At 47.4% G+C, this 23,532-nt stretch overlaps 1 protein-coding gene across 3 annotated transcripts; it reads right to left on the bottom strand.

Moving 5' to 3' along the window:
• Positions 1–249: 249 nt before the first annotated feature.
• On the bottom strand, positions 250–23,011 carry yap1 (Yes1 associated transcriptional regulator). 3 transcript variants are annotated; one of them, XM_028962669.1, is made up of 8 exons: positions 22,439–23,011; positions 21,418–21,653; positions 11,819–11,937; positions 10,851–10,976; positions 6,512–6,678; positions 4,944–5,077; positions 3,652–3,764; positions 250–2,730 (listed from the first exon to the last, which is right to left on the bottom strand). In XM_028962669.1, the coding sequence occupies exons 1-8, from the start codon at positions 22,637–22,639 to the stop codon at positions 2,492–2,494; spliced, it is 1,335 nt and encodes a 444-aa protein (XP_028818502.1). In that variant the 5' UTR covers positions 22,640–23,011; the 3' UTR covers positions 250–2,491. The 3 variants fall into 3 exon arrangements, with proteins under 3 accessions (XP_028818502.1, XP_028818503.1, XP_028818504.1); XM_028962670.1 differs by having other exon boundaries at positions 10,863–10,976; positions 22,439–23,008; XM_028962671.1 differs by lacking the exon at positions 10,851–10,976.
• Positions 23,012–23,532: the final 521 nt, after the last annotated feature.

Genomic DNA, 23,532 nt, shown 5'->3' with positions numbered 1-23,532 from the left:
GCCTATTAAAGTTATTAGTTAAATTATAGCAGAACCTAATGTACCGATTTACTCAGTGTTGGTCTAACACAATGTAGTCAACAAATGCTGCTGGATTCTTCAAATATTCTCATCATATAGTGGTAGAAACATAATATTTAATATTATGAAATGTTAAACAATAGTAAGGATCTGAGACTTGTCTGTAATTGTGTGACATCAATTTTATACTATAAAAAAACACTTCTGTAACTAATAACACACAGAATGTACCACAAAGTATATACTTTATTTCAGGCCAATTTAAAAGCATTATGTAAAGGAGATATAATGTAACAAGATTTAAATTTCTAAAATACATGCACATACATCTATAAAAAAACAAATCATAACTGAATATGAATTCATTTTATGTGCATTTATCTAAATACATTTTTTAAACTCACGTGAGTAGTACTAACACTACAGTTACTAGATATTCTGACAGTTACACACACTAAAGCATAAAATCATGTTTAAGTGACATACAGATTTCTGCCAACGTGCAATATCAGCACTGTACCAATGATTTATAAAAATGACTTTTAGTTGCATTGCTCTCTTAAACACTGTTTTAATCTCTATTGTTTAGCATCAATACTATATTTTTTTTATAACTTTTTTTTGTTGCAAAAGATCAAAATAAATGTATGCAAATGTCTATAACAGTGCCCTGCCTCAGTTCCTCAACATAATTGTTTCAGTTTTGAGAAATATAAGCATTTATTTAGAGGGAAATGCCATCGAGTAAGCAGTAATGAGTTTCTATAAAAATCTGAGTACATATTTAGGTCTATAATTGTCAGCAACATAAAAATGTACCCAGATGACATTAAGCAGATAATTGCATTGTAAACTTATATTACTATAGGAAGCCTTTGTGATACGATTGATCAGTTGCTAGTGTTCTTGCTCCAAAAAAAAAAAAAAAGAAAAGTGTAAACCAGTTTTTCACTCGTCTCCAGGACTCTAGATTAGTTCATGTGATTCACCGAGTCATGTGGCCATGACTGCATTTAGCTCGAGCTACTCAGATAATGCACAACCAACCCTAAAGATTTCTCGTTAGCTTATGCATTATACAAACATAATGAGTATGATGCTCATAAAGAAAAAAAAAATAAAACACTCTTTGGACACTTTCACAAAAAATATCCTGACAGAAAACAAGGCTGATTGTTTTTCCATGAAAAAGGCTATACCAACTGTTACCCAAAAATCATAATAGCCAATCTCGTTCCAGCTATCCCCTACATTAATCCTTTAACCCCCCTGACATGCTCGTCCACACAGCAAAACTTATCAAAACCATCTTATCAGCCTCGGTCTGAGCAACACCACATATTTGTCATAATATAAAATGGCTAAAAAAAAATGATAAGAGACAGAAATGGGACAGCGATATGAGAAATGAGGAGTCAGAAGCCTAGATTCATGCTTTCATTCATTCTGATGCCTGGCATTATAACCCTGTTATTTTAAAGAACAGTCTCTAAAATCAGCTACCGTTAAAGCAGAAATTCAATTTTATCTATAATACATGAATGCCTTTAGCAAAAGAAAAAACAAGACTTTAACAAGAAATCAAGGCTAGTGTTCCTTTAAAAAAATATCCCCAATTCCCACGATATATTTTAATAAAACCTTTAGAAGAAATATATTTGATTAAACAATGTTGAGAAGAGTAGAATAGTGTGTCTGATTTCAGTAAAAAATATAATAAAATAATATGCTTTGCACTGTAACAACGTAGTGTTTCTGGAGAGTAAAAGTGAAGGCACTTGACTTGGTTTCTTTTCCACTCGCTGGCACAGCCATGCTGCAGAGCCGGTTCGCCCCAAAGGTCACCACTCAATCGTCCTACGTAACTTATAAAATAACTATTAAAAACAGGAAGAAGAGTGGGCCTAAGACTGCCTCAGCTGCACTCTGCTACAGATCTGAGCCCCGATATACGCATTTGTTCTTTTTGGTTTCTCTGGAAGACAAAAATCTAGGAAACAAAAACACAGGAAGAAGAGACGAGATGTGCCAGAAGGGTGAGCCGAGGCTGGTGGTCCCGGACAGTGTGGCTGTGGCACCTGGAGTCACTCGTGGCGACAGATGCGGCGTCGCTACGCGTGGCTGTGTCAGTTGGAACAGGGGACCGGCACAGGCGCTCTCTCTCGCTCTCTTTATCTCCCTCCGCCACGCCGAGGCAGAGCAGCGAAGATCTGGACATTCGTCAGTAAAATTGTCTGTTCATGGGCCAGCCTTGAGGATGCAGACAAATCGGAAAAATGAAAGTAAAAGAGAAGAGATTTTGGATGAACACCTCTGCCATAAAAAGACGTTTGGTGGTGTAGAATCCAAAGAATGAAATGTCTTTAAAAAAAAAACAATAAAAACAGCATCTACATCATCCTTCACAAGTTTGACTAGGCAGCAGTTCTGAGCGTCGGGAGGTGGAAGGAACGTGTTCCATGGCGACGCTCTATAACCACGTGAGGAAGCTCTCTTTGTCGATCTTGGTAGCTGCCAGCACGGACTCCATGTCGTTCAGGATGTCGGAGCTCAGGGCTTCCTGCAGGCTGGGCATCAGCTCCTCGCCCTCCACGGCCATACTCTCGCTCTCCAGCGTGCCCAGGTCCACGTCCGTTCCAGGGATGGTGTCCAAGTAGTCGGGGAAGCGGCTGGACTGGGTGGCGATAGAGGTGGGCGCAAGGGAGTCACCTGAAGATAAAACATACTTTTAAAAAAAGGGTTGTAATTTATGCACTCCTTACTCATTTTGTAATGAGTAAATGGGGCAGTGGTGGCCTAGAGGGTAAGGAAACAGACCCATAACCAGAAAGTTACCGGTTCGAATCCCGAACCACCAAGGTGCCACTCACCAAGAGTGATGGTTAAAAGCAGAGGACACATTTCGTTGTGTCACCATGCGCTGTTTCACAAGGACAATCAATTCACTTTAAATATAAGGCTTTTCTGTGGTGAGGGAAGTAGTAGCCAGGGCAGTGTTCTCCAGGGGGACTGTCCCTTTAACCACTGACTGTAAGATGCTCTGGATACTAGATGTCATTTTACCAAGTATACGTTCTGTCCATCCCTGCATGGTAAATATACCCTTATGGACATCGGGATTTGGACTTGTGCAAGAGTGTCGTCCGCTATTCTGGGACTACAGAAGAAGACGCGATCTTCACAGGGAGTACCAGATCCTGTTAAACTGTAAGACCCAATGGATGGCCAATCATTGTAGTTTTGGGGAGCATGGCGAGACGGTCCGCAGCAAAACAAAGATCGGACCTACTATGGCACTTGAGATAAATACAAGAAAATAACCCACACACTGTTCTCTTTATGCACAAACCATGTACTAAATATGAACCGTACCCTTACGGTCACCCCGATTCCAGACTGAATTACACAAACTGAATCAGAAAGGCATGCGTTTCTCTTATTTAAATGTCATCTGAATTTACGACACTGATTCCGCAAATCAATCCAACAATTTAAAAGCCGATTCATATTTTCTGACATCATGAAAGTACGATCCTATTTTTTAATCACTGGTAGGCTCACTGCAACTTGTGTGGCTCATTATTAATGGTGCTTTATACCATGAAGTGGACAACAAATGATCATTTTTACCTGTGTCCATCTCGTCAACGCTGTTGAGGAAGTCGTCTGGAGTGCGGGGGACGCTGTAGCTGCTCATGCTCAGGCCGCTGTCTGTGCTCTCATCTCTGGAGTGGTAGGTGCCACTGTGGACACATTAAGATCCCAGTTTACTCATCCATAGTTATCACCGATGACTTATAATTGTATGCGACAGTCTCGCTGAGGACTGCACTCTTTGCACTTAATTTACACTGCAATGTAACCCAAAAAAGCAACTGTGCTTTTAGGCTGCTAACAAAAACAGATTCTAATTACAGAGGGGGATTATGAACTGAATTATAATTGGACCAGCATGGCCTAAATTCCCAAGTCCCAGTTTTTTTTTTTAATGAACAAAAACCAAGCTTTGCCAAAGCTTGGTGTTGAGTTTCGACTCCATTGTCAGAGGAGGTATTTGGAGAAAGGTTCAAAGTAAGCGCCTTCTATGAATAGCATCACTGTGTTTTTTTTCCCCCTTTCTCTCTCTTTCTGTGATAAGAAGTGAAGGGGCAGATATACCGGGAGGACATACTGCGAGAGGCCTACAGCAGCTAGCCTATACTAATTAGCAGAGTGAAACGTGTAGGCCCAGTAAGCCAGTGTCAGGAAGAATGGGGCCATTGTGTGTGTGGACTGGGAAGCGGGGTGGGCTGGGGTGGGGGGCAGACTGGCTTGTCTACTGACTAGACCACATGTTCTCACGGGCAGCTTTCTATTGAGTTCACCCCCCCCCCCCCCCCGTGCTCATTCGAAAGGAAACGCGGCTGAAAATGCACAATACGTCCGTCATCCACAAGAGGGATTTCTGTACGTGAGAAAAGGGTGTTTGTTTTACAGATGATCCATTATGAACTGGTAGTCATTTTGTTGTTAAAGTCTAAAAATAGGTAGCATCACAATAAATGACTCCTTGTCATTATTAATGAGTCATTATAACCTATAGCCTCCTATATTATAAAAAGGTTCTGTATTTTTCCTTGTCACTTAATTAGGTAAAACAATTCAATTTGATGACAAAATGTGCCAGATACAATTATGTGCATGGGATGAAATCATATAAGTGAGCAACAACTAAATCACAAAATGGGATGTGAATCTCTCCCACTGTTATCTTTTCCAACTAAAACTTGGACTAATCAAGAGAGGCCCTGCCACTAGAGGGCGACCCTGAGCAGCATGACCCACTTAAGCCAGCAAAGGCCTCTATTTCCTCTCCAGCAGTCGCAGCTAATTTCCTGAGGCTTATTAAGTGCCCCCTGAGCTGAGCGCTCCGGAAACCTCACCTGTTGAGGAAAGGGTCAGAGCTGTTGGTGGTCATGGTTCTGGCATCTTGGCCCATGCCGGGAGAGGAGACCTGATTCTGGGTGCTGCCATCCTGCTCCATGCTGGTGGGCAGCTGGTTCCTCAAAGCCAGCTCCTACAGGGACAAATTTGGAATTTTGAGCATTCATCTCAACAACAACATTGCAGAATGGTCTAAAACTGCTGCATTTCATTAGATTTAGTATTTAAATTATTCCATAGTATAGTGGCTTAATTGTTTCAAGAGGAAAAAAGATGTTTCATCTCCTCATCATTCAGATTAGTCTTGTAACTTATTAGTATATAACATATATGTGTTGTATGATTAGTGTGCAACGTAAAAGCAAAAAGACTCCTTCAGATTTTTATGAAGATTGCGCAGGAGGTGCGATTATGAAAATTGTGCGTTCTGGTTTGGCAGGTTCACCCTCAGTTGTGTGAGGGAGTGATTCTCTGATTGGACTGGATTAACTCATTTCTTTTACAGCAGTATAACCAAAAGGAGACACCCCGTGGTTTACACAGAACCCTTTACTGGATTTCGAGGTAAGAACGAACACAATGTTCTCATGGACTACTGTTTACTTTCATTAGCTCAAAAGAGTCAGCCCTTAGTGTTCTGACAGAGGCGCAGACAATAGTTCCAAAGAAAGTAGGAAAAAAAAACAAGATTACACAGGACCAAAGGCACTACAGTGAATTCCTGCCATGAGGCTGTTTGGTAAAATAAGAAATGTTCTCTTAAACTACAAATCTGGTTCTCATTTGAAGTGAGATTGTGAAAGATGTTTTTGGTAAACCTCTCTTTTTGATTTTACGGCCCTGACTGAGTCTGAGCGCAGCACAGTCGCACGTCTAGGCGTAAATGGTTCGTCATTTGAAGGTGGGACAGGGCGAAAGGTCATTAATCCGCAAACTTCCTTTAACCTTTTGCGACATTACAAGTGACTGAACCACTGAATGGATGACTGGCCCTACAGACTTGAGTCACCGGGAGGCGTCTCAAGATGCTTCGTTCCAGTGTTGTGTGAAGCATCCGGCAATAGTTCGGTCATTTTCATCCACCCAACTTATTTATTTGGCTTCCTGGATAGAGGGCAGGCATCTGGTAAAGGGAGTCAACAGTGTGTTTACATTCCAAAGCGGGAAAAGCTAAAGAGTCCCCCCCCCCCACCCCGTTGTCTGCCTCCATGTGCCCCCACCCACTCAAACCACCCGCAGAGACCCCCGACTCATCCCCTATGCCTGTCTGTCTGTCTGTGTCTTTATTTTCCCCCAAATCCCATCCAAAATATGGGAGCAAACAGGATCCGGAACAAACAATAGTCTGGATTCTGGTTGTGGTTCTTTACTCCGCTTTGTTCGGAGGTTTCAAAACCGCAAAATCACCTCCTGACATTGTGTGAGCTTAACCCTGAGTGACTAGTGGGCTAGTAGTAGTGACCACTTTTTTTAATGCTTATATTGAAACGTGTACTTCCAGTTCTGCAGAACCACCCATTCTAGTCCCTTGATGGTGGTCTACCTGACCCAGACGAGGTGGGCTGACCTGTGGTCTCTGACGAAGCAGCTCCTGCTTGAGCCTCAGACGCTCCTTCTCTATCTGCAGTTGCTGCAGCCTCATCTGGCTGTTGCCCCCCATGGTGGGCGGGCTGGACGGCAGCTGGCCGGCCTGCTTGACCGGGGCGCTCTGGGTGATGCGTTGCGGGTTCAGGGCTGTGGAGAGAAAGGTGTAAGGTGTGAGGATGCAGTGCGAGGCACTTCGTATTCCTTGCAATTGTTCCTCAGGTTAAATGGTAACACTGCATATAAAGTCGAACAAATAAAATGATATATATATATATATATATTTCATTGGCCGATGCCACATGTTAAATTATTCGTTAAATCATCACTGCCACTAATCTGGAGACGCAGCACCTAATGCCAACCAATCACAGTCCAATACACATCAAACTGGTAATGCATCTCAATGCCATTTGGGCCCTAAGAGTGAGTACGCTGCGGTTCTGCATTGAGCATGCGGAGGGTCAACATGGAGTTCAAAAGCTCCAATCAATAAATGCAAATAAGTTCACACATCCGATCAGCGTGGGGAACGGAGAAACTAAATTTAAGCCTACACGGGGGGACGTCACCATAATGCAACCGCCAGGGGACCGTGTTTACTTATGCGCTGCGGCGACCAATGGGAGGCGAGGCGGAGGCCGGAGTCGCCATGCTGGGCTGCGGTGGGTCTCCCTCCCTCCCCTCATTCATGCACTCCACTCTCCCGCCCCACTTTTCTCATCACCATTCAATCACTGTCTGTTTACACGATCTCCGATTCTGAATGGGACGCTGGTGCGGCCCCTCTCTCCGGGGGTGGGGCCTCGCCTCGCCTCGCCTCGCCTCCCAGGCTTGCACACTGCCCCCGACCACCACCAGCCCACCATGCACCGCACCCAGTGGGAGTGCGTGTGTTTGTGTGTCTTTTCTGTTCCTTATCTCCTGGAGATTGTGGACGACTGAGGTTGGGTATCTGCAGCAGCGGGGCAGCGTTAAGCCAGCTGCGGGACCCCCGTCGGTTTTGTTTGAGCCGCGGCCCCTGCAAGGACCGGGATTGCGTCACCCTCCTCCTCGCCTCCGGACACATGAGCTGCGAGCGAGGAGGCGATCGAGAACAAAAAAAAAAAAAAACGTGGTCGGAAAAGAACTTCTTTCTCCAGCGCCGAGTGCTGACGCCGGCAGTCTGCTCGAACAAAACAATTAAGGAGTTTGCTGAGGAAGCCTGGCTGCTTGCAGGAGGAGGGCGGGGCGGGGCGGGGAGTTGCGGGGGTCTGGCGAAAGAGAAAACAAACAGAAAACAGCCGTATCCAGGCAGCGTCAATCTCTCCCTCTCGCTCTGGATAAGGCAGAAGGGGGCAGGTTCACTCAAAGGCCAGTTTTTTTTGTTTTTTTTTCCCTCCCTCCTCTCCTCCTTTTCCTTTTGCCTTTTCTACCTGAACAGCACTGCTGGGAGAGGCCCTCGCAAGGGAGGGACGAAAAAAAAAAAAGAAGAAAGGAGGAGAAAAACAAAGATCAGGGTGAAGTTATCCCTCCGCAGAGATAAGCGCCAGGTTGAAGGCGTCTGCCATTTGTCTCATTCGCGCAGGCCTTATCACAGCCCATCGGGCCGGGCCGGGCCGGCACATCTCCCCACGACACGGCCCCCACGCAGGTGACACACAATGGACGGGCAGGTCGGCGAGGGCGTTTGAAGTGGCCTTAAATCCACGCCTTTGAAGCCTCGGCAAATATTTGTGCAGTATTGATCTGGACACATTTTTGAATAAAATCGGCCCTTGCTGGTGTCGTGTTTGCCATGTTTTAGAGATGAGGAGGAGGAGGAGGAGGAGAAGAAAAGCTAGTCTGGAGCTCCCTCTTTGGCATACCGCAGATGACACCACACGCGCACCATGTCCCAGGCATACGTGGAGAATCGCGCGGACCGCGTTGAAAACACTACTAATCCCCCGATGCCCCAAGCCAAAGGCAACGCAGCCCTGACATTCCGCACAACTAACACAAACCAACAGATTTGGTCATAAGTCTATGAAATGTGTGTATGAGCCAAAACCCACTTCTACTATTCTGAACCAATCACAAGCATTTTCTTCTTGTGACAAAGAGGTCACACTAGATTTTCTGGCCCAACTATTAAGAGGTTAAATCCCTGATGTGACGTATCGATCAGAAGAATATTTATCAGACTTATGCGGGAGTGTTGCTTTAGCAGGAATAAACAAAACTTTTAAGAAAAATTGTTGCGCTCACATAGACTACATGGATTTATGCCTGATATTGACATTGGCAAATCAATTGCTATGTATGAACATGGCCGAAGATGCCTGCTGACTTGTCCCCAAGCCACAGCCAATGACAGTGCTGCACAGACCTACAACTTTCTTCGTAAAATGCCAATTGTTGACCATAATCTTTTTTTCGCCCCCCCCCCCCCCCCCCATAGTACTTGTTATACGCCGCGTCCTCGCCCGCTAGGCCACCACTGCCCTGATCTAGACGAGACTGATCATGCATTTCTTTACAAAGAAGTATTTTCTGTGCATGTCAACATGTTATTTAGGTTCTAATGGTCCCTCTCCCTAAATGGAAAGTGTGAAGGGGAGAGCGGCTGCTGGACTGACTCACTGCTGGCTCACATGTACGCTGGAAAAGATGAGTGCTTCATGAGGGTGACATCACCGAGCGCCAGCCAACAAGGTGCCAACTTCTGGGCTAAAGTGCTAAGATAGTACGAGCACAGTGGAGGGGGGGGAACGACAGGACATGACCGATAAGTCAAGGTTGAAGGCTGCCACTGGTTCGGGACTGGAAAGTTCTCGCGTTAGTGTTAGTCAGGTGGACTTATCTCTGTTTGGAACCCCGGAAGAATAATGTTTTCGTCTATACCGACTGGGCTTCAGTTCAGCAACTGGATTTTGGGCATCAGCAGGATGACTTGTATCCCTTCTGAGTTTCTCCTCCGTTCCTGTTCGTCCCTTTCTTGTCCCTCTCTCCCCTGTTCTCTCACTTTTCTCCCCTTTTGCCTCGCCTCTCCTCCCCCAACTCACACTGGAGCTCTTTGACTGAAAGGGTCTGGAACAGATTAAGCGCTGGGCCGCAGAATAAAGAGGCCTGGCAGAGGCTCAAGTCTGTCTGGATGTGCGCTGGAGGAGGAGGTGGAGGAGGTCCAGTCCACCCTTGGTGCCCCGTTCTGGGCTTCGCACAGGACCGAGTCAGCCCCTCTGCGCACCTCAACGTTATTCCAGCAGCTGGCTCGTGCCCTGTGCGTGACTGTGTGTTTGTTTGGGTAAATGGAGGGAGGGGGGTTACAAATGCAACTCGGATTCGGTGAAATGCAAACCTTTTAAAAATTCCATTACCCCGCAGAAAGAAATGAAAACAGGCAGGCGGGCTTTCTCAACACCGAGGAGCATTCGCTTAGGCAATCATAATTGTCTGTAATTGCAAAAGCGCACATAAACACATGGAAATCCCCCAGAGGCCTTCGCCAGTGGGAGATAATGGGTTAAGCCCTCCTCTCCGGCGCTCTCCTCTCTCTCCGCTGCCCTCCCTTTCATTACGTGTGTGATTCTGGGGCCCACCAGGCTTGTGCGTTCAGGACTTATAAATCTTCAAAGCGCCGAGCCGTGTGAGCCCGAGCCAGCGCTCCCTCCCCAGCTGCCTGTTCCTGAGGGTCGGCCCCGACCAGCAGCCCGAGCACCAGCACAGACCTGCTACTCAACCGCCCCGCCCCGACCCGACCACAGCACCGTCAGAGCTGTTTGTACAAGTTCACGGTGCAGTTGGGACTAATAAAAAACACACACAGATACGAGGAGGAAAGGAAAATATAAGGGGGGGGGGGTGTTCTGAGTGAGGGGAGGCACTTCAAGCATAAATGACTCAGTGTGACATAAGCAGGAACATTCAACTCTGAATGCTTTACTGGCATTACGGGGATTAGCTCATTTTGAGAAAAAGAAAAGGAGAGCCCGGCCACAAGGGAGGGAAAAATCGAAGAACTTAATACTCAAGCAGGAAAAAAATCACGTCAAAGTAATCAAAAGCTCATTTATCTGCTCATAGTGCAGAGAATGCTGAGAGAACGAAAGAAAGAAAACTTGCAGTAAAAAGTTATTTCTGCTCAGTGAAATGACCTCAGCATGACTCAAAGGAAGTGGCTTTGGGAGCAACGTGGAGAGTAAACCGCAAAAGCCCTCAAAAGACGCTAACATGCAAACTAACTCCCTAATTGCACTTCGGACAGTCTGTACGATTCTGCATAAATACTCACAACCCAAAGAATAAATTTAGTTGGTTGGAGTAAAAAGAATACTACTGATAATAAAGGTGTTGCCTCGCACCCTGAGCCTCACCATAGCGTGGGTCCAGTCTCGGGTCCAGCCAGGAGGTGGTCTTGTTCTTGTGGTTGATGTAGTAAATCTCGCCCTCGGCAGTGATGGCCTGTTCCCAGCCATCAGGAAGAGGACCTGAGAGAGGACAGTCAGGTAAACCTTGGCCCACTACTTTTTTTTTTTCTTTTGTTTAGCTCCGCTCTACTGCTGCATGAAACTAATCAATGCATCTGAAATTAAAATGACAATGAAGGGCCGCCAGGAGATCAATAGACACCATTATGGCGGGTTTGAACGGTGCCCCCTTTATAGAGGCAGAGCTGCTACTGCAGTAACACCCAAACATGTCTGGCAGGACCGGTCACGTTCTAACCCACTGAAACCTCACCCCAGGCAAATTCCTTACTGGACCGTCACTGGAGCCCTTAAGCAATGGCAGGGCGCTGAGAATGGCAAAGGGGGGGGGGCGCGTGCGCTACTGTACTCATATACTATAAAAAAAAAAAAAAAAAAAAAGTCCTATAGATTTTCCCTTGTGGAATGTATGGTGGCATAAAATTATAAAAAAATAAAATAAAATAAAAAATAAAGGGTAGAAAGGGCACGTTCTCCACATTTTACAGATGAAAGAAATAGCAACAAAGTGCAGCTGTGGATGTGTAGGTGTTGCCGTATGCACGTGAGTTAGTGTGTGCACATGGGAGTAAACGTGAAGGGGAATGTGCGTGTCTCTGAAAGCATGTTGTGATGACTGCACGCAGGCGTGTGTGTGCATGTATGCGCATCGGTCTACTGCTGATGGGGCTGCAAGTGTGTGAGGGTATTAATACCTGTGCACATATTTCATGCGTGGTCTTGTTACAGAGTTTGTGTGCATTAGTGACAACATGTATGTGCACTTGCAAATATGTGTGTTTGTGAGTGTGGATGCGCACACACACACACACACACACGCACGCACGCACACAGTCTCTCACCAGTGGCTGGATTCATGATGTTCTGCTGCTGAACGGGGACAGGACTGGCTGGGGCAGCCTGGTTCATCTGCAGAAGGGCCTTACGGGGGTCCTGCCAGGTGGTGGACTGGTCAAGGTGACTACAGGCAGAAAAGGGAGGAGAGGAAACATGAAAAAAATGGAACAAACAGTTAAATTCCCTCCATGTATATCTAATGTACCCAAAATGGGCCTTAAATACAATACTTTCTTCAAGCCTAGTTAGAATAATATATTAGTCAGAAAGTAACAAAAGGCTGAGCACACACACACACACACACACACACACACACAGAGTACCCAAAAGGTGCAGATTTACTGGCAGAAACTGAACAAACACAACAAACTTTTGACCTGTTGGTCCTTCAGGAGATGACGGACCAACAGGTCAACCCCGGCAAACAGAGCCGGCGTGGTTAGCACCTCCTCTGGAGACATTTGTGGCTGTTGATTTAGCCTCTGGGCACGGCAGCATATGGGAGTTCAATTCAGCCCTGGGTCTGTTGGAGGTGCAGTGTTTATACACACACACACACACACACACACACACACACACACACACACACACACACACACACACACACACACACACAGAAAAACTATTCTGAAATAAGCTGCACGCTGTCTGTGGGGCTAAATCTAGACTCCATTCCTCTACATATCCCACTGTCCATAACGGTGCTGAATAAACAGTCCCAGCAGACGGCTCGGGGCAGCGAAGTCAGCTTTGTTCGGTCATGTGATCTGTGCCCTGAAGGGACGGGGTGAACCAATCTGTGCAGGAAAGAATGAGAGGAGCCAGACGCCAACAGCCATCTTTTATCTTAAAGATTGATTAATTTGATCACAAGCACTGAGACGGGATGGGGGTCAGAGTGCCCTGCACAGACCAACATCCATTTGTTCTACTGGGCCTTTTCTTTTCTTTCTCCTTGAAATTTGCCACACTTGAAGGTTAGGCAACATGTCACATGTTAGTCTGGGATAATCATTGCAGGGGAATTGAAGCATGCCCACGCATCGACACACACACACACACACACACACACACACACACACACACACACACACACACACACACACAAAATTTTCCTCTGGATTTCCAATCAAGTGAACCCATTTTAAAAACAACATAGAAATATTCAGAAAAAAAGAAATCGGATTATTTCCATTCTGTGTGTTCTTCCCTTTTCTTTGGAGAGAAAAATACTAATAATTGCCTGTGTCTCTCTTTGTTTCCACGTCAACCTTTCCTGGCCTTCACGGTGGGAACAGACTGACACTTTACCTTGTGTGCTGTGACGGCATTTCTAATTACTGCTTTGTTGTGGTGTGTAGCTTGATTAAGATGGAGAGGCAGTACAGGAAAGCCCCTCTACCCGCGACCAGCCCCTCTATTCATGGAGGGTCGGCTCCGGGGCTCAGAGCAGGGGGTCCTTTTTCCTGGAAGCCCCTCGGAAACCGTGGAGTGTCAGGATCTTTAAAAAAATCTGGCGCCACATTTACAAAGCTTTCACCTGCCGGACAAAAGACCAGACTGAGCTACGACCCGAGCGGTCCGCTATTCACCTCGGCCCTGGAACAAAACAAAACAAGAAAAAAAAAAAAAAAAGCCCTCCACCATTTATTACCGCGTACGGACGCCACTGATCGCTGCTCGGACCGTCCGAGATTAAACAGAGATAATAAAAAGCATCACAGCGCTTTCTTTGCCGGAGCAAATGTACTAACATGATGACGCACGGAGAAGCAGTTCAAAGTTCTGCGGGTCTTTTACTTTTTCTTTTTTATTTTGAGGCAGCGCTCCAAGTCTTTGTTCGCAGGCTGAAGCACTTCATATACGGACCGACTCCGGTCCAGATGTTGGGCCGAAGTGTGAGGCTCCCAGAGCCAAATCCACTCTGCCTCTGAGGTCATCCCTTCCCGGCCGTCTGCTTTCTGTCCCGCCGCACGCGGGGCGCAGAGATGGAGGGCGAGCGGGAGAAAGGACAGAGGACTGAGTCAGCACTTCTGCCTCACACCCCCACCCACCCACCCAAAGCCACCCATTTCCAAACCCCCCTCTTGTTTATGCTTTACTGATCAAAGGGGCTGCCAAATCCACCCGCTACTCCCACCACCACCCAGCGGCCGCCCCACCCCCAACCTTCACACCGACCGAACCCAGCAAAAACAGTCCCAGCCCGGCTCAGACGGGAGAGAGGGCCCCTTCAGAAGGGTCACAGGGGCGGGAAGGGAAGGAACACTGTCGAACAAAAAGGGGAAAAAGAAAGAAGGAAAAAAAAAAAAAAAAAAAAGAGAGAAAAGAAACAGAGGACGAAAAAAAAAAGAAAAACTACAGAAGCAAAGTTCCTCAGAAGTTGATTGGCTGGGTGAACTGTTGTAGTCCTGCACCGGCCCACATCCCCCCGTCTGCTGCTGGAAACTCTGACAGCGGGGAAGAGGAAGATGGAGGGAGAGAAAAGCTATTGAGAGGGACGGAACGGCAAAGACAGACACAGCAGACAGAAGAAAAAAAAAAAAAGAACTGTGCAGTCCAATAGTATTTTCAATTTCCACACAGGTACCTGATACCAGTCCTCTCTTCCTGGGACACCAGCTCCAACATCACTAATATAAATGCTCATTGCTAGGGACAACTTTACTTCATAAAACTGTCCCATTTTAGTTCAGAAATAATGTAATATACCCTGCCGTGATCCAGTTTACAAACTCAAAACGTAGCTGGACGCCGCTGCTGCAATTCTAAAAGGTAGGGTTGAATATTGTAAACCAGTGATGGAAATTATGATTATGAGAACAGCCTACAGTTCTCATAATCGGCAGCTAAGGGCAGCTTGAGCCGAAAAGCTTGTTCACTGCACCATTGTTCATGCACACCATGAACTTTAACACACTCCGATAATGATGTATAGATTGGCTTCGAGAAAGTCTGGGAAAGTACCGTAACTGTAATGATACTGTACCGTGCAAGACCTCACAAACAACATTTATTCAGATAAAGCCAACGACTGCAGTTTCTACAATATATTCTACAAAAAACAACACTCCGAACCCCAAGACAGTTGATATGCAATGCAATTAGACAAATGCCCGAAATTCATGGCTCCGCTCTGAACGGCACGGCACTGAAACCCGCGTGGGCCTTGGGGTTAACCAGCAGGTAAAGTTAATGCGAGTTAATTCAAATGGCCAGTCAATGAGTAACGGAGGCCTGGTCACTCATCAATAGAGTCCCGCCAGCACCACTGTCCCTTCACACAATGGCCAGTGGCATTATAGAGCGCAGCACTTCCTGAGGCAGAGGAAGAAAGGGGCGTTTAAAAAAAAAAAAAAAAAAAAAGATGACCAATGTCATGGTTACTCCTCGCTTCTCCGCTATTAAAGGACAGTCAGAGGCCAAAAGCCGGGAAGTCTTATTGAAGGATGGTCTCCCTGCCACTCAAAGTGACAAAAGGAGAGAGAGGGTGGGTTGTCCTCTTTGCGAAGACCCCACAAACTCCTTCTGAAGGCCAGTCGGCTGCATGCCCTCCCACCGAGGAAACCGAGGCAGCGTTCACTGGAGCATCTCTAACAGAGCGCACTACACGGAGGAACGATGGAGACGAGAGGGACAGTAACATCACCGCCGGGCCAGCGCAGTGATCCACGACCTGGCTGGATCCGGTCCACACAGAACCGGAGCTGGTGACATCTCCGTGAGTGATGGTCCAATTATCAGGCTGGCGTTTAGCGCCCGAGTGGTATCCATGCAGCGGGCTGACTCGAACTAACGCCAGCACTTCATTCGCTCAGAGGTGTCAATAACCACCACCACCACCACCACCAAAGATCTACTGTTCTGAGAGTTCCCTTTTCAATCTTTTCACTTGCTTTTTAATATATATAAAAAAAAAAATCTGGTCGGGCGTTCTAAGAACCGCACAAGAGTTCCCATTAATGCCCTGTTAAGCCTGAGGTCGTAACCCCCCCTCCCAAGTGTAATTTAACAGTGGGGGAATGAGACACCAGCTTGTCAGAGCAAAAGGGCCATTGTGAATCAGAGGTTGGTCAGTCCAGTAACTCAGGCTTCCACAGGAGGGGCGGAGTGGGGTGGAGGTCAGATCTAATCAGGCCTTTCAGAAATGAGGTGTCCCACCTCCGCTCACGGCTGGGCTGGGATGACTGACTGGGCCTCCATCAGCAGGACATCATCAGGAGAGATTATTGGGCCCAACCCCGCCGACCCCTTTGTGGGTTTAAGTTCCTCTTTGAAGGAGGGCTCAGATCACCAAAGCTCACTGACAAAGCAACAAATTAACAAACATCTAGAGACGGTTCCTCTGCTTCTTAAGAAACGGGTGGGGAGGGAGGAGGTCTCACCAATTACTTGTGGATTCCCAGAAATCCTCCTGCCATGTTACATGTTGCAGATAAAAGGAGCGTCCTTGTTCAAGCAGGAAAATGATGATAATACCGTCAACGGACCGTTTTTATCCAGTCGCGGGACCTCTGCTGAGCCATTACTTTAAAGGAAGGTGTTTTTATCGACCCACAGAAGACACATTGATGTCTGGGCTCAAGGCGTCGCGTCGGGACCTGGTGAACGTCGCACCAACGCTCTCAGAGCCTCCACCGTGCGCTCAGCTAACGTGTGCGGCCGGCGAGCTGAACATTTGACAAACGCCAGTTCGTTCGAGCTCGGCTTGGACACGCAGCGTTCACAGCGTTTTCCCCACAGAGCGGGAATCTACCGGAACAGCGCCACCACCCCAGCGCTTCATCTCCAGGCTCTAGTGCAGTGCCGGCCACGCAATCTGTACAAAAATAAACAGCGTCTCAACTTATTTTATTAAACCGTCTTTCGTTTGTCCTGTCGCAGGAAGCATCGAAAGTCGTGACAAATCTTAGAAGGACAAGCGGATCGTGGGGAGCAATCCGCCTTATGTCTCAATTACTGTGTTCTTCAGAAAACCTTGCGAAAACCGGAAGGGCCTAGAAATAACCCCAACTGCGAATCATGTGAGCCTTTATGAGGAAAACAACTGGAAGTTCAAAAGGCCAGTCAGCACGTGAGAACCAAAAGATAATTGGCAGAAGAAGGAAAGAAGAGAAACAAGGTGGTTATTTGCTCAGTCGTGCATAAGACCCAGATAACCCGTTGCCACGCAGTCCTATGATGCAGACGACCCTGATTCTGGAGCGATAAGAAGTGGATGCGGCAGCATCCGGACGTGCACACAGACATGCCGCTCGGTGAAACGTGCAGAAACCTTCAAACCATCCGATATTCACACATAGTTGAATTTCGGGCTGCTGGTTCTCTTAAAAAATTGAGAATCCTGAGCACCTTAAGGAAGCGGCCCCGTAATCAGAAGGTTGCCGGTTCGAAGCCCGATCCGCCAAGCCGCTACTGAGGTGCCACTGAGCAAAGCACCGTCCCCACACACTGCTCCCCGGGCACCTGTCATGGCTGCCCACTGCTCACCAAGGGTGATGGTTAAAAGCAGAGGACACGTTTCGCAGTGTGCACCTTGTGCTGTGCTGCTGTGTTTCACAATGACAATCACTTCACTTTATCACTTAAGTAAACTTCAAGGGCCCTGGGCTAACAGAAGGAAATATTGTGGCAGCAGCTCACAAGCAGAAGAGTCTGTGTCCTTCTTATTTTACATTTTTTTTTTCTTTCCTTTAAATCAAAGATTCCTAAACGAAGCTGTAGTGCCTCGGCTCGCAGGAAAGCTTTTTCCGATGCCTGGAGCACCACCGCAAATGAAATGATACCCCTGAATAAACTCCAGACAAAAGGCTGCTTGTGCGTGTGTGCATATGCTCCCAATAAGCGGCCTTCACAGGCAAGACTCGTGTCAATCACCGCTGTTTGCTGCATCCTGAACATCTGGGGGGTCGGAAGGCAGTTGGTTTTTTGTTCATATTCCTTGTCTTGTTTTGTCTTGCAGGCTACCGGAGGCAAATTGCTGTAGACTTTAACTGCACCGTTTCACTTCATTGCTGTTACTGGAGAGCCATAAAAAGCTAAAAAACTGGTGCAGCTACTGAAAGCCAGAGCGAAAGCCAAAAGTCTATTCTATATCTTGTTTTTGTTTTTTTTTTTTTTTTTAATGAGCTACGTGTTTCTTAAGCGAAGGCCTCCAGCTGTGAGGGCTGGATGAGTGAGAAAGAAAGACGCCACGATGAGTGAGAAGAGGAGAGAGAGAAAAAGGGGGCGCCGTGCCATTTAAAGTTAAATACACATCACACAGTTCATTGGCTCAATCAGGACATTTCTCACCAAAGTGACAATGGATCCACTAAAGGTCTCAAACCGCAGGCAACACCTGTGCCAGTGACCCAGACGGGAGCTTCCATATTGTTCCCAGCTGTTCTGAAGCCACCGCTCACTCTGTTCACTTTATAACATCACTGACTAAAGGTGAGCTGTTCTATGTTGTCTTTAAAGACCGTATTAAATACGGTACTCACCTTTATACAACACATCATTTGGTTAAAGTTTTTGAGTTTTTCGGTTGATGTGTACGGCCCTGGCCTCTATAATGCAATCTAGGGCTAATATGTATGTAATAAGACCCAAAATACTCTATTGGTCAATAATGATATTTACTGACGTACATATGCTGTGCATATTACATTTGCTGTATTAATTTTATTTCCCACCAGCTACTGACTATCCCGTTAATTAACAATCCATGCATTTGCATTGGCCATTTTTCCTGTGGCACATCATATTAAGTGTATTCAAATTAATACTCTTCCCAGCCCTGGATAGTCCTGCAGCAGTAGTTCATCTCGCCGGTGGGAAGGCTCCTCCCCTGAGGCGTAGCAGGAACAGCCCCCAGAGTAAAGCCCCCGGTTCATAGTTGGGCTTAATAAGCGAGTGGAAGCTCTGATTAGTCTCTCTATTTCACCACAGCGTCTAAATTAGAAGCATTCATTAGTTTATGACCCTGTCCCGAACACCACTGCTCAAACCCGCCCAGTCCACCCAGCCCCCTCTACTCAGAGGAGGGTGAGAATTAAACAAGGTGACCCCCCCCACCAAACACACACACACACACACACACACACCTCCCCCACCCATAATAAATCAAAGGCCACAGTGACCGGCAGGGAAAAGAAAGACAGAGTAGAGGTCAACACACTGTGTTGACCCTTTTCCCCCGGCCTCTCCACTCTTTCCACCGACTCTCTAATGAAAACAGCATGACCGGTCAGGACGCACCACCCAGTTCACGGGCTCTGCCAATCCAAACCCGGCCAGCGTAAAAACTCGTCATCGGGGGGGGGGGGGGCTGTGAGCCAGCGTGCCCATCTCGCAGGTATAAATATTTACAATGGGATATAAATCTGGAACATCACGACACCCTTTATCTCATATCCGGCCCACGCCGTCGCTGCAGTTTGTCTATTTCTGGACCTCCGAAGGCCTGTGGGCCGAACAAACCTCACCGTTCCACAGCTTCGAGAAAAGGCTCCTTCCTCAAGCCGCCCTGTGCTCCACCAGACGCTGGGGCCTTGCCGCTGTTGACAGAGGTGAGACAGGAACGCAGCCTAACGCTGACTGACCCTTAGCCACGCTTTCACTCCGTGACTCAGCCGGCATGAGCTCGGAAGGAAACCGTGTCCATATAAGGACTTCCTGCTTATCTCCATCTGACTCAACATCAGAAAAAGAGCTGTAAAAGATGAAATCTGCCCGCGCCAGAGTGCATGACTCCGTAGGTGTGTGTGTGTGTGTGTGTGTGTGTGTGTGTGCCCGATAGCCGCCATCGCTTGGGCGTAACGGGAGCTTGCGCCACATGGACAAGGCGGACGCCGCTTTCTCTCGCATGCCTCTATCTACCCCCCCCCCATGGGTGGCAGAAGCGGCGTTTAAAAATAGGAAGCTCTTTACAGCTGCCATGCGGAGGCCGACCACCCTCGTCTCTGATTAAACGTCCGCTGCACTTTGATCTGCAGCGAACCGAAGATGTGGCTGTGGCACCGCCGAACTGGCCAAACCACGCACCCAAATGACCCCAATTTCACCGGGACCTCCTACAGGTCAAAGGGAAAGAGCTCAGAAAGTCCACTCACTCAAAAAAAAAAAAAAAAAGGAGGACGCTGTTGACAATCCCAACCAGCTTCCTGTGGGAAAGTTAACCGCAAACAGGGCCGGGGTCAACAACAAACAAAACAAAACAAAACCAAACGAAAAAGGAAGAGAAAATAACTGTCCCGTCTCTCTCCATCCGCAAACAAAAGCCAGGTGGGGGGATGGGTCGCCCTGGCAGCAGAGGGACGGGGTTCCCCGAATTGGGCTCTTGAAGACTCGGCTGTGTGAAGATCAAACAATGCCCACACACAGGACATCCAAAGCCAGAGTGTGTGTGTCCCAGTCTGAAAGACCCCCTTCCCAAAAGTCCCACAATGACAAAGGAAAAAGGTTAGTTGCTCAATTCTTGCTTCGTTTTTGTCCCCCCCGCCCCCCCCCCTTTCTGCCATCTTAAAGAATGACATGACTACACACACAGCTTACAGTATCGCACAGACGACATGTGTCCTTAGAAGGATTAAACTTCCTCTTTGTCTGGAACCGTCTCTCCAAACAGTAACGCCGGTGCCAAGAGTCTTGCTCCAGCACCCTTTCAACCACCCCCCACCCACCCATCTCGCGCACGACTCGCCCAACAGGGCAGATGTTCCCCAGATGTTGGGCCTTTAAACATCTGGCTTTTGAAAAGCTTGCGTTTCAGATACAGACCAAATTTGAGGGTAATCAAGTCCGCCCAGAACCGATCGGTCAAAATGGGCCGTCAAATTTAGAAAAACACGGAGGAACGAAGTCGTTGGGAAATATCAATCCATATATTATGGTAATTGGATAAAAAATATATATATATATTTAAATAAAAATCTATGCGCGAGGTAATACAACGTTGAGGTGATTAAAGAAAACAGTCTCATATAAAAGTGACAGATGGACAGAATGGCTGTAAAGGCATGGATCCAGCGAGAAAGTCTGGTTTCCTCTCGGCCTGCACTGTAAGTGCCCCTCTCTCCACTTTACTGCCACAACTCGCAAGTTTACTTTGGATCATCTGTGTGAAGGGGGACTCTCCCTCCCTCCCTCCCTCCCTTTCTCCCGCTCTCGCTCTCCGTCTCTCAGCAGATGAGGTTACCAGATCTGCCCGGGCCCTGCAGACTCCGGCTCCTACAGTGAGCCTTTGTTCCCCCCTGAAACCTGATCCCAGGGAGCCCAGAGCAGACACACAGCCCCACACCGCCGAGCAGGGGGAACGATCCAGTGTTTACCGAAGCCGGGCCGATGCGTATTCCGACTACGCGCTCAGACAGACTTCGGTCTGCTTCCTGACCCTCGGACATCACCGAGGTGGACCTGCTGCAGACAACTACCCACAATTCCTTGGGCTAACTTTGCTCAAAAAAAACAAACAACAAAAAAAAAAAAGCACACACTGCATTTCCAGCATTTTTTCCAGCAGTGTGCAACTAGAATTGCATGCCAGGTAGTCAGGTGACGATGGGCACTTCATGTTGCATTATGAAGTGAAGTGTGGTGCCAATTGAGAAAATAAACTTACTTCAGAAAGTATCTCTGTCCCGAGGGGGTCTTGGCCATCTCCCAGCCGGGGGGCAGGGGCATGTCGTCGGGGATCTCGTAGGAGGACTGGCGGAGGTGCTGCGGGGAGGTCCCCGCTGGGGCCATGCCAGTTAGCGCGCCAGGAGACACCGCGCCCAGCTGAAGGGAAGCCGGAGAAGAGTGCGCCCGGACGTGCTGGGGGGCGAGGGTGCCAGCCGTGCCGGCGTCTGTGCTGGCCTGAAGGGGTTAAAGCCACGGTTTTCAAACACCGAGAACACCACGGACACTTTCACAAAAAACGTTTCTCGTCCCGTAATACTGGACACTCTGTATTATTAGGACAACGTGAGCCAATCACGTGCAAAGAAAGTAGGAAGGGGGGGGGGGGGGTAAGAAAAACAGAAGACAAGCCAAAGATGGGAGCGAGGAAGGGGAGGGAAGGGAGCAGTCAAGGCCGCCAGTGCTTTTGAAACTGAAGTTAATCACAGGAAGGATATGAGGCTGTCCTAAATTACAGGACTACTCCGCTGGGGCTGCTGCGCATGCGCACAACCCGACTACGCTGGGGAAAAAAATTAATAAGCCAAAAGAGCGTACTGGTGGGAATAAAAAAAAAAAAAAAAAGAAAGAATAATAGAATAGAATGTATTCCGACGTTGTCCTGTGCACAAGAACGGTCGTGCTGCCAATTGGGTTTGTTTTAAATTCTACACAGTCTGTCATTTTTGTTCTTTAAGACATATTTTATCTAATGCAAACGTGCACATGCAAAGTACGACTAACCAACATCGTAAAAGTCCGGGCGAAGTTGCCACACGTCACGTAATCGCCTCGCAGAAACGAATAAGTGACATTTGCGAGCTGGAGCCTGCGTGTTTCGTCTCTTATCTTCTAAAACGGACCTTTCCTTGCAGGTCTGAGTCAGTTTTCACGAAAATGCAATTTTTTTTGCGTGAAGCAGCAAAATAAAAGTTGAAGGGAAGTGAAGGGACTAGTTGGCGGTTTTGTGGGGGTGGTCTTACTTGTCTGGAGTGAGACTTTGGCTCTGGCGGCTTGAAGAAGGAGTCTGGCAGTTTCCTCATCCTCATGGGCACGGAGGGGGGCACGATCGCACTTTTGGGGTTCATCACGGCGTTGAAAAGCGCCTCCAGGTCGGTTTCCGAGTCACCCCGAACATGGACGATTTGGTGGCCGGCCGGGGGGTTGTGCTGGCTCGGATCCATCGCTCCAGGAAAAAAAAAAATTCGAGACGAAAAATAGATTTATTTATTTATTTGTCCGTTTTCTCCGAAGAAGAAACGATCCAAATTTATCGGAAGTTCGGGCGCGACAGCAAAGCGGTTACGGAGTTAATCCCAGCGTCCCGAAGACCATCCGAAACTTTTTCCTTCTGTCACCTATCCAAATCTCGCAAAAAAGCGATTCGTTCTGCTGGCGCGGAAGGACGTGCTGGCCTCTACAGTAACACGCATATCTACCAAACTTTTACCCCTTCGTAAAATACACATATATAAAAAAAAACTTTTTTCTAACAAACAAAAAGAAAGCAGCGTCCCGGATTAAACGCAACGCGAAACGTCACGTCTCCCCAAAAAAAAAAAAAAAAAAAAAAACACAACACCGGAGGACCCGTAGCGACCAGTCCTCGGATCCCAAATCACTGCACTCCCAGTTCTCCAACTTTCACCCCCCCCTCGCTCACTTCGCTGTAAACTTTGGGCAGGACTTCAAACTTTATGGCTCATGTGATCCCCCCGGTCAGAGCGGGCGGGGCGTTTAAAGCGACAACATCCCGAAACCGGCGCCTGGGAATGACCGGCCGTGTTGCCAAGTCGGCGAATTTTCACGTCGAATTAAAAAAGTTTCCAACTCTTTTTATTCTTTGTTCGTGATGCTTAAGAAAACGTTCTTAAGCATCTTTTCATTCATTCGCGTAATGGCCCCGGGGTATGCGTGTATGTGTGTTTTTTTTCCCAGACGCGTTTTTTTTTTCAGCGAAACCTGGCAATACAAATCAATCTGGAAACGTGCAGTGACATCTCTGTCATGTCCGCACAAGAGGACCGATACCGATTTATATGATGACACCCCCCCCCCCCATTTTTATTAAATGCAC

The sequence above is a fragment of the Denticeps clupeoides genome, chromosome 19 (assembly GCF_900700375.1).
Source record: "Denticeps clupeoides chromosome 19, fDenClu1.1, whole genome shotgun sequence".
Taxonomy (NCBI): Eukaryota; Metazoa; Chordata; class Actinopteri; order Clupeiformes; family Denticipitidae; genus Denticeps; species Denticeps clupeoides.
Note: the sequence above shows the minus strand (reverse complement) of the source record. Positions and strands in the feature narration are given on the sequence as shown.

Coding starts and splice junctions, on each gene's coding strand:
- yap1 (XM_028962669.1), bottom strand. CDS start 22,639: ATGGATCCGAGCCAGCACAACCCCCCGGCCGGCCACCAAATCGTCCAT. Junction 11,938..21,417: donor GGACAGAGATACTTTCTGAA/GTAAGTTTATTT, acceptor TTCTGCCTGTAG/TCACCTTGACCAGTCCACCA. Junction 2,731..3,651: donor CGTTGACGAGATGGACACAG/GTAAAAATGATC, acceptor TTTTATCTTCAG/GTGACTCCCTTGCGCCCACC.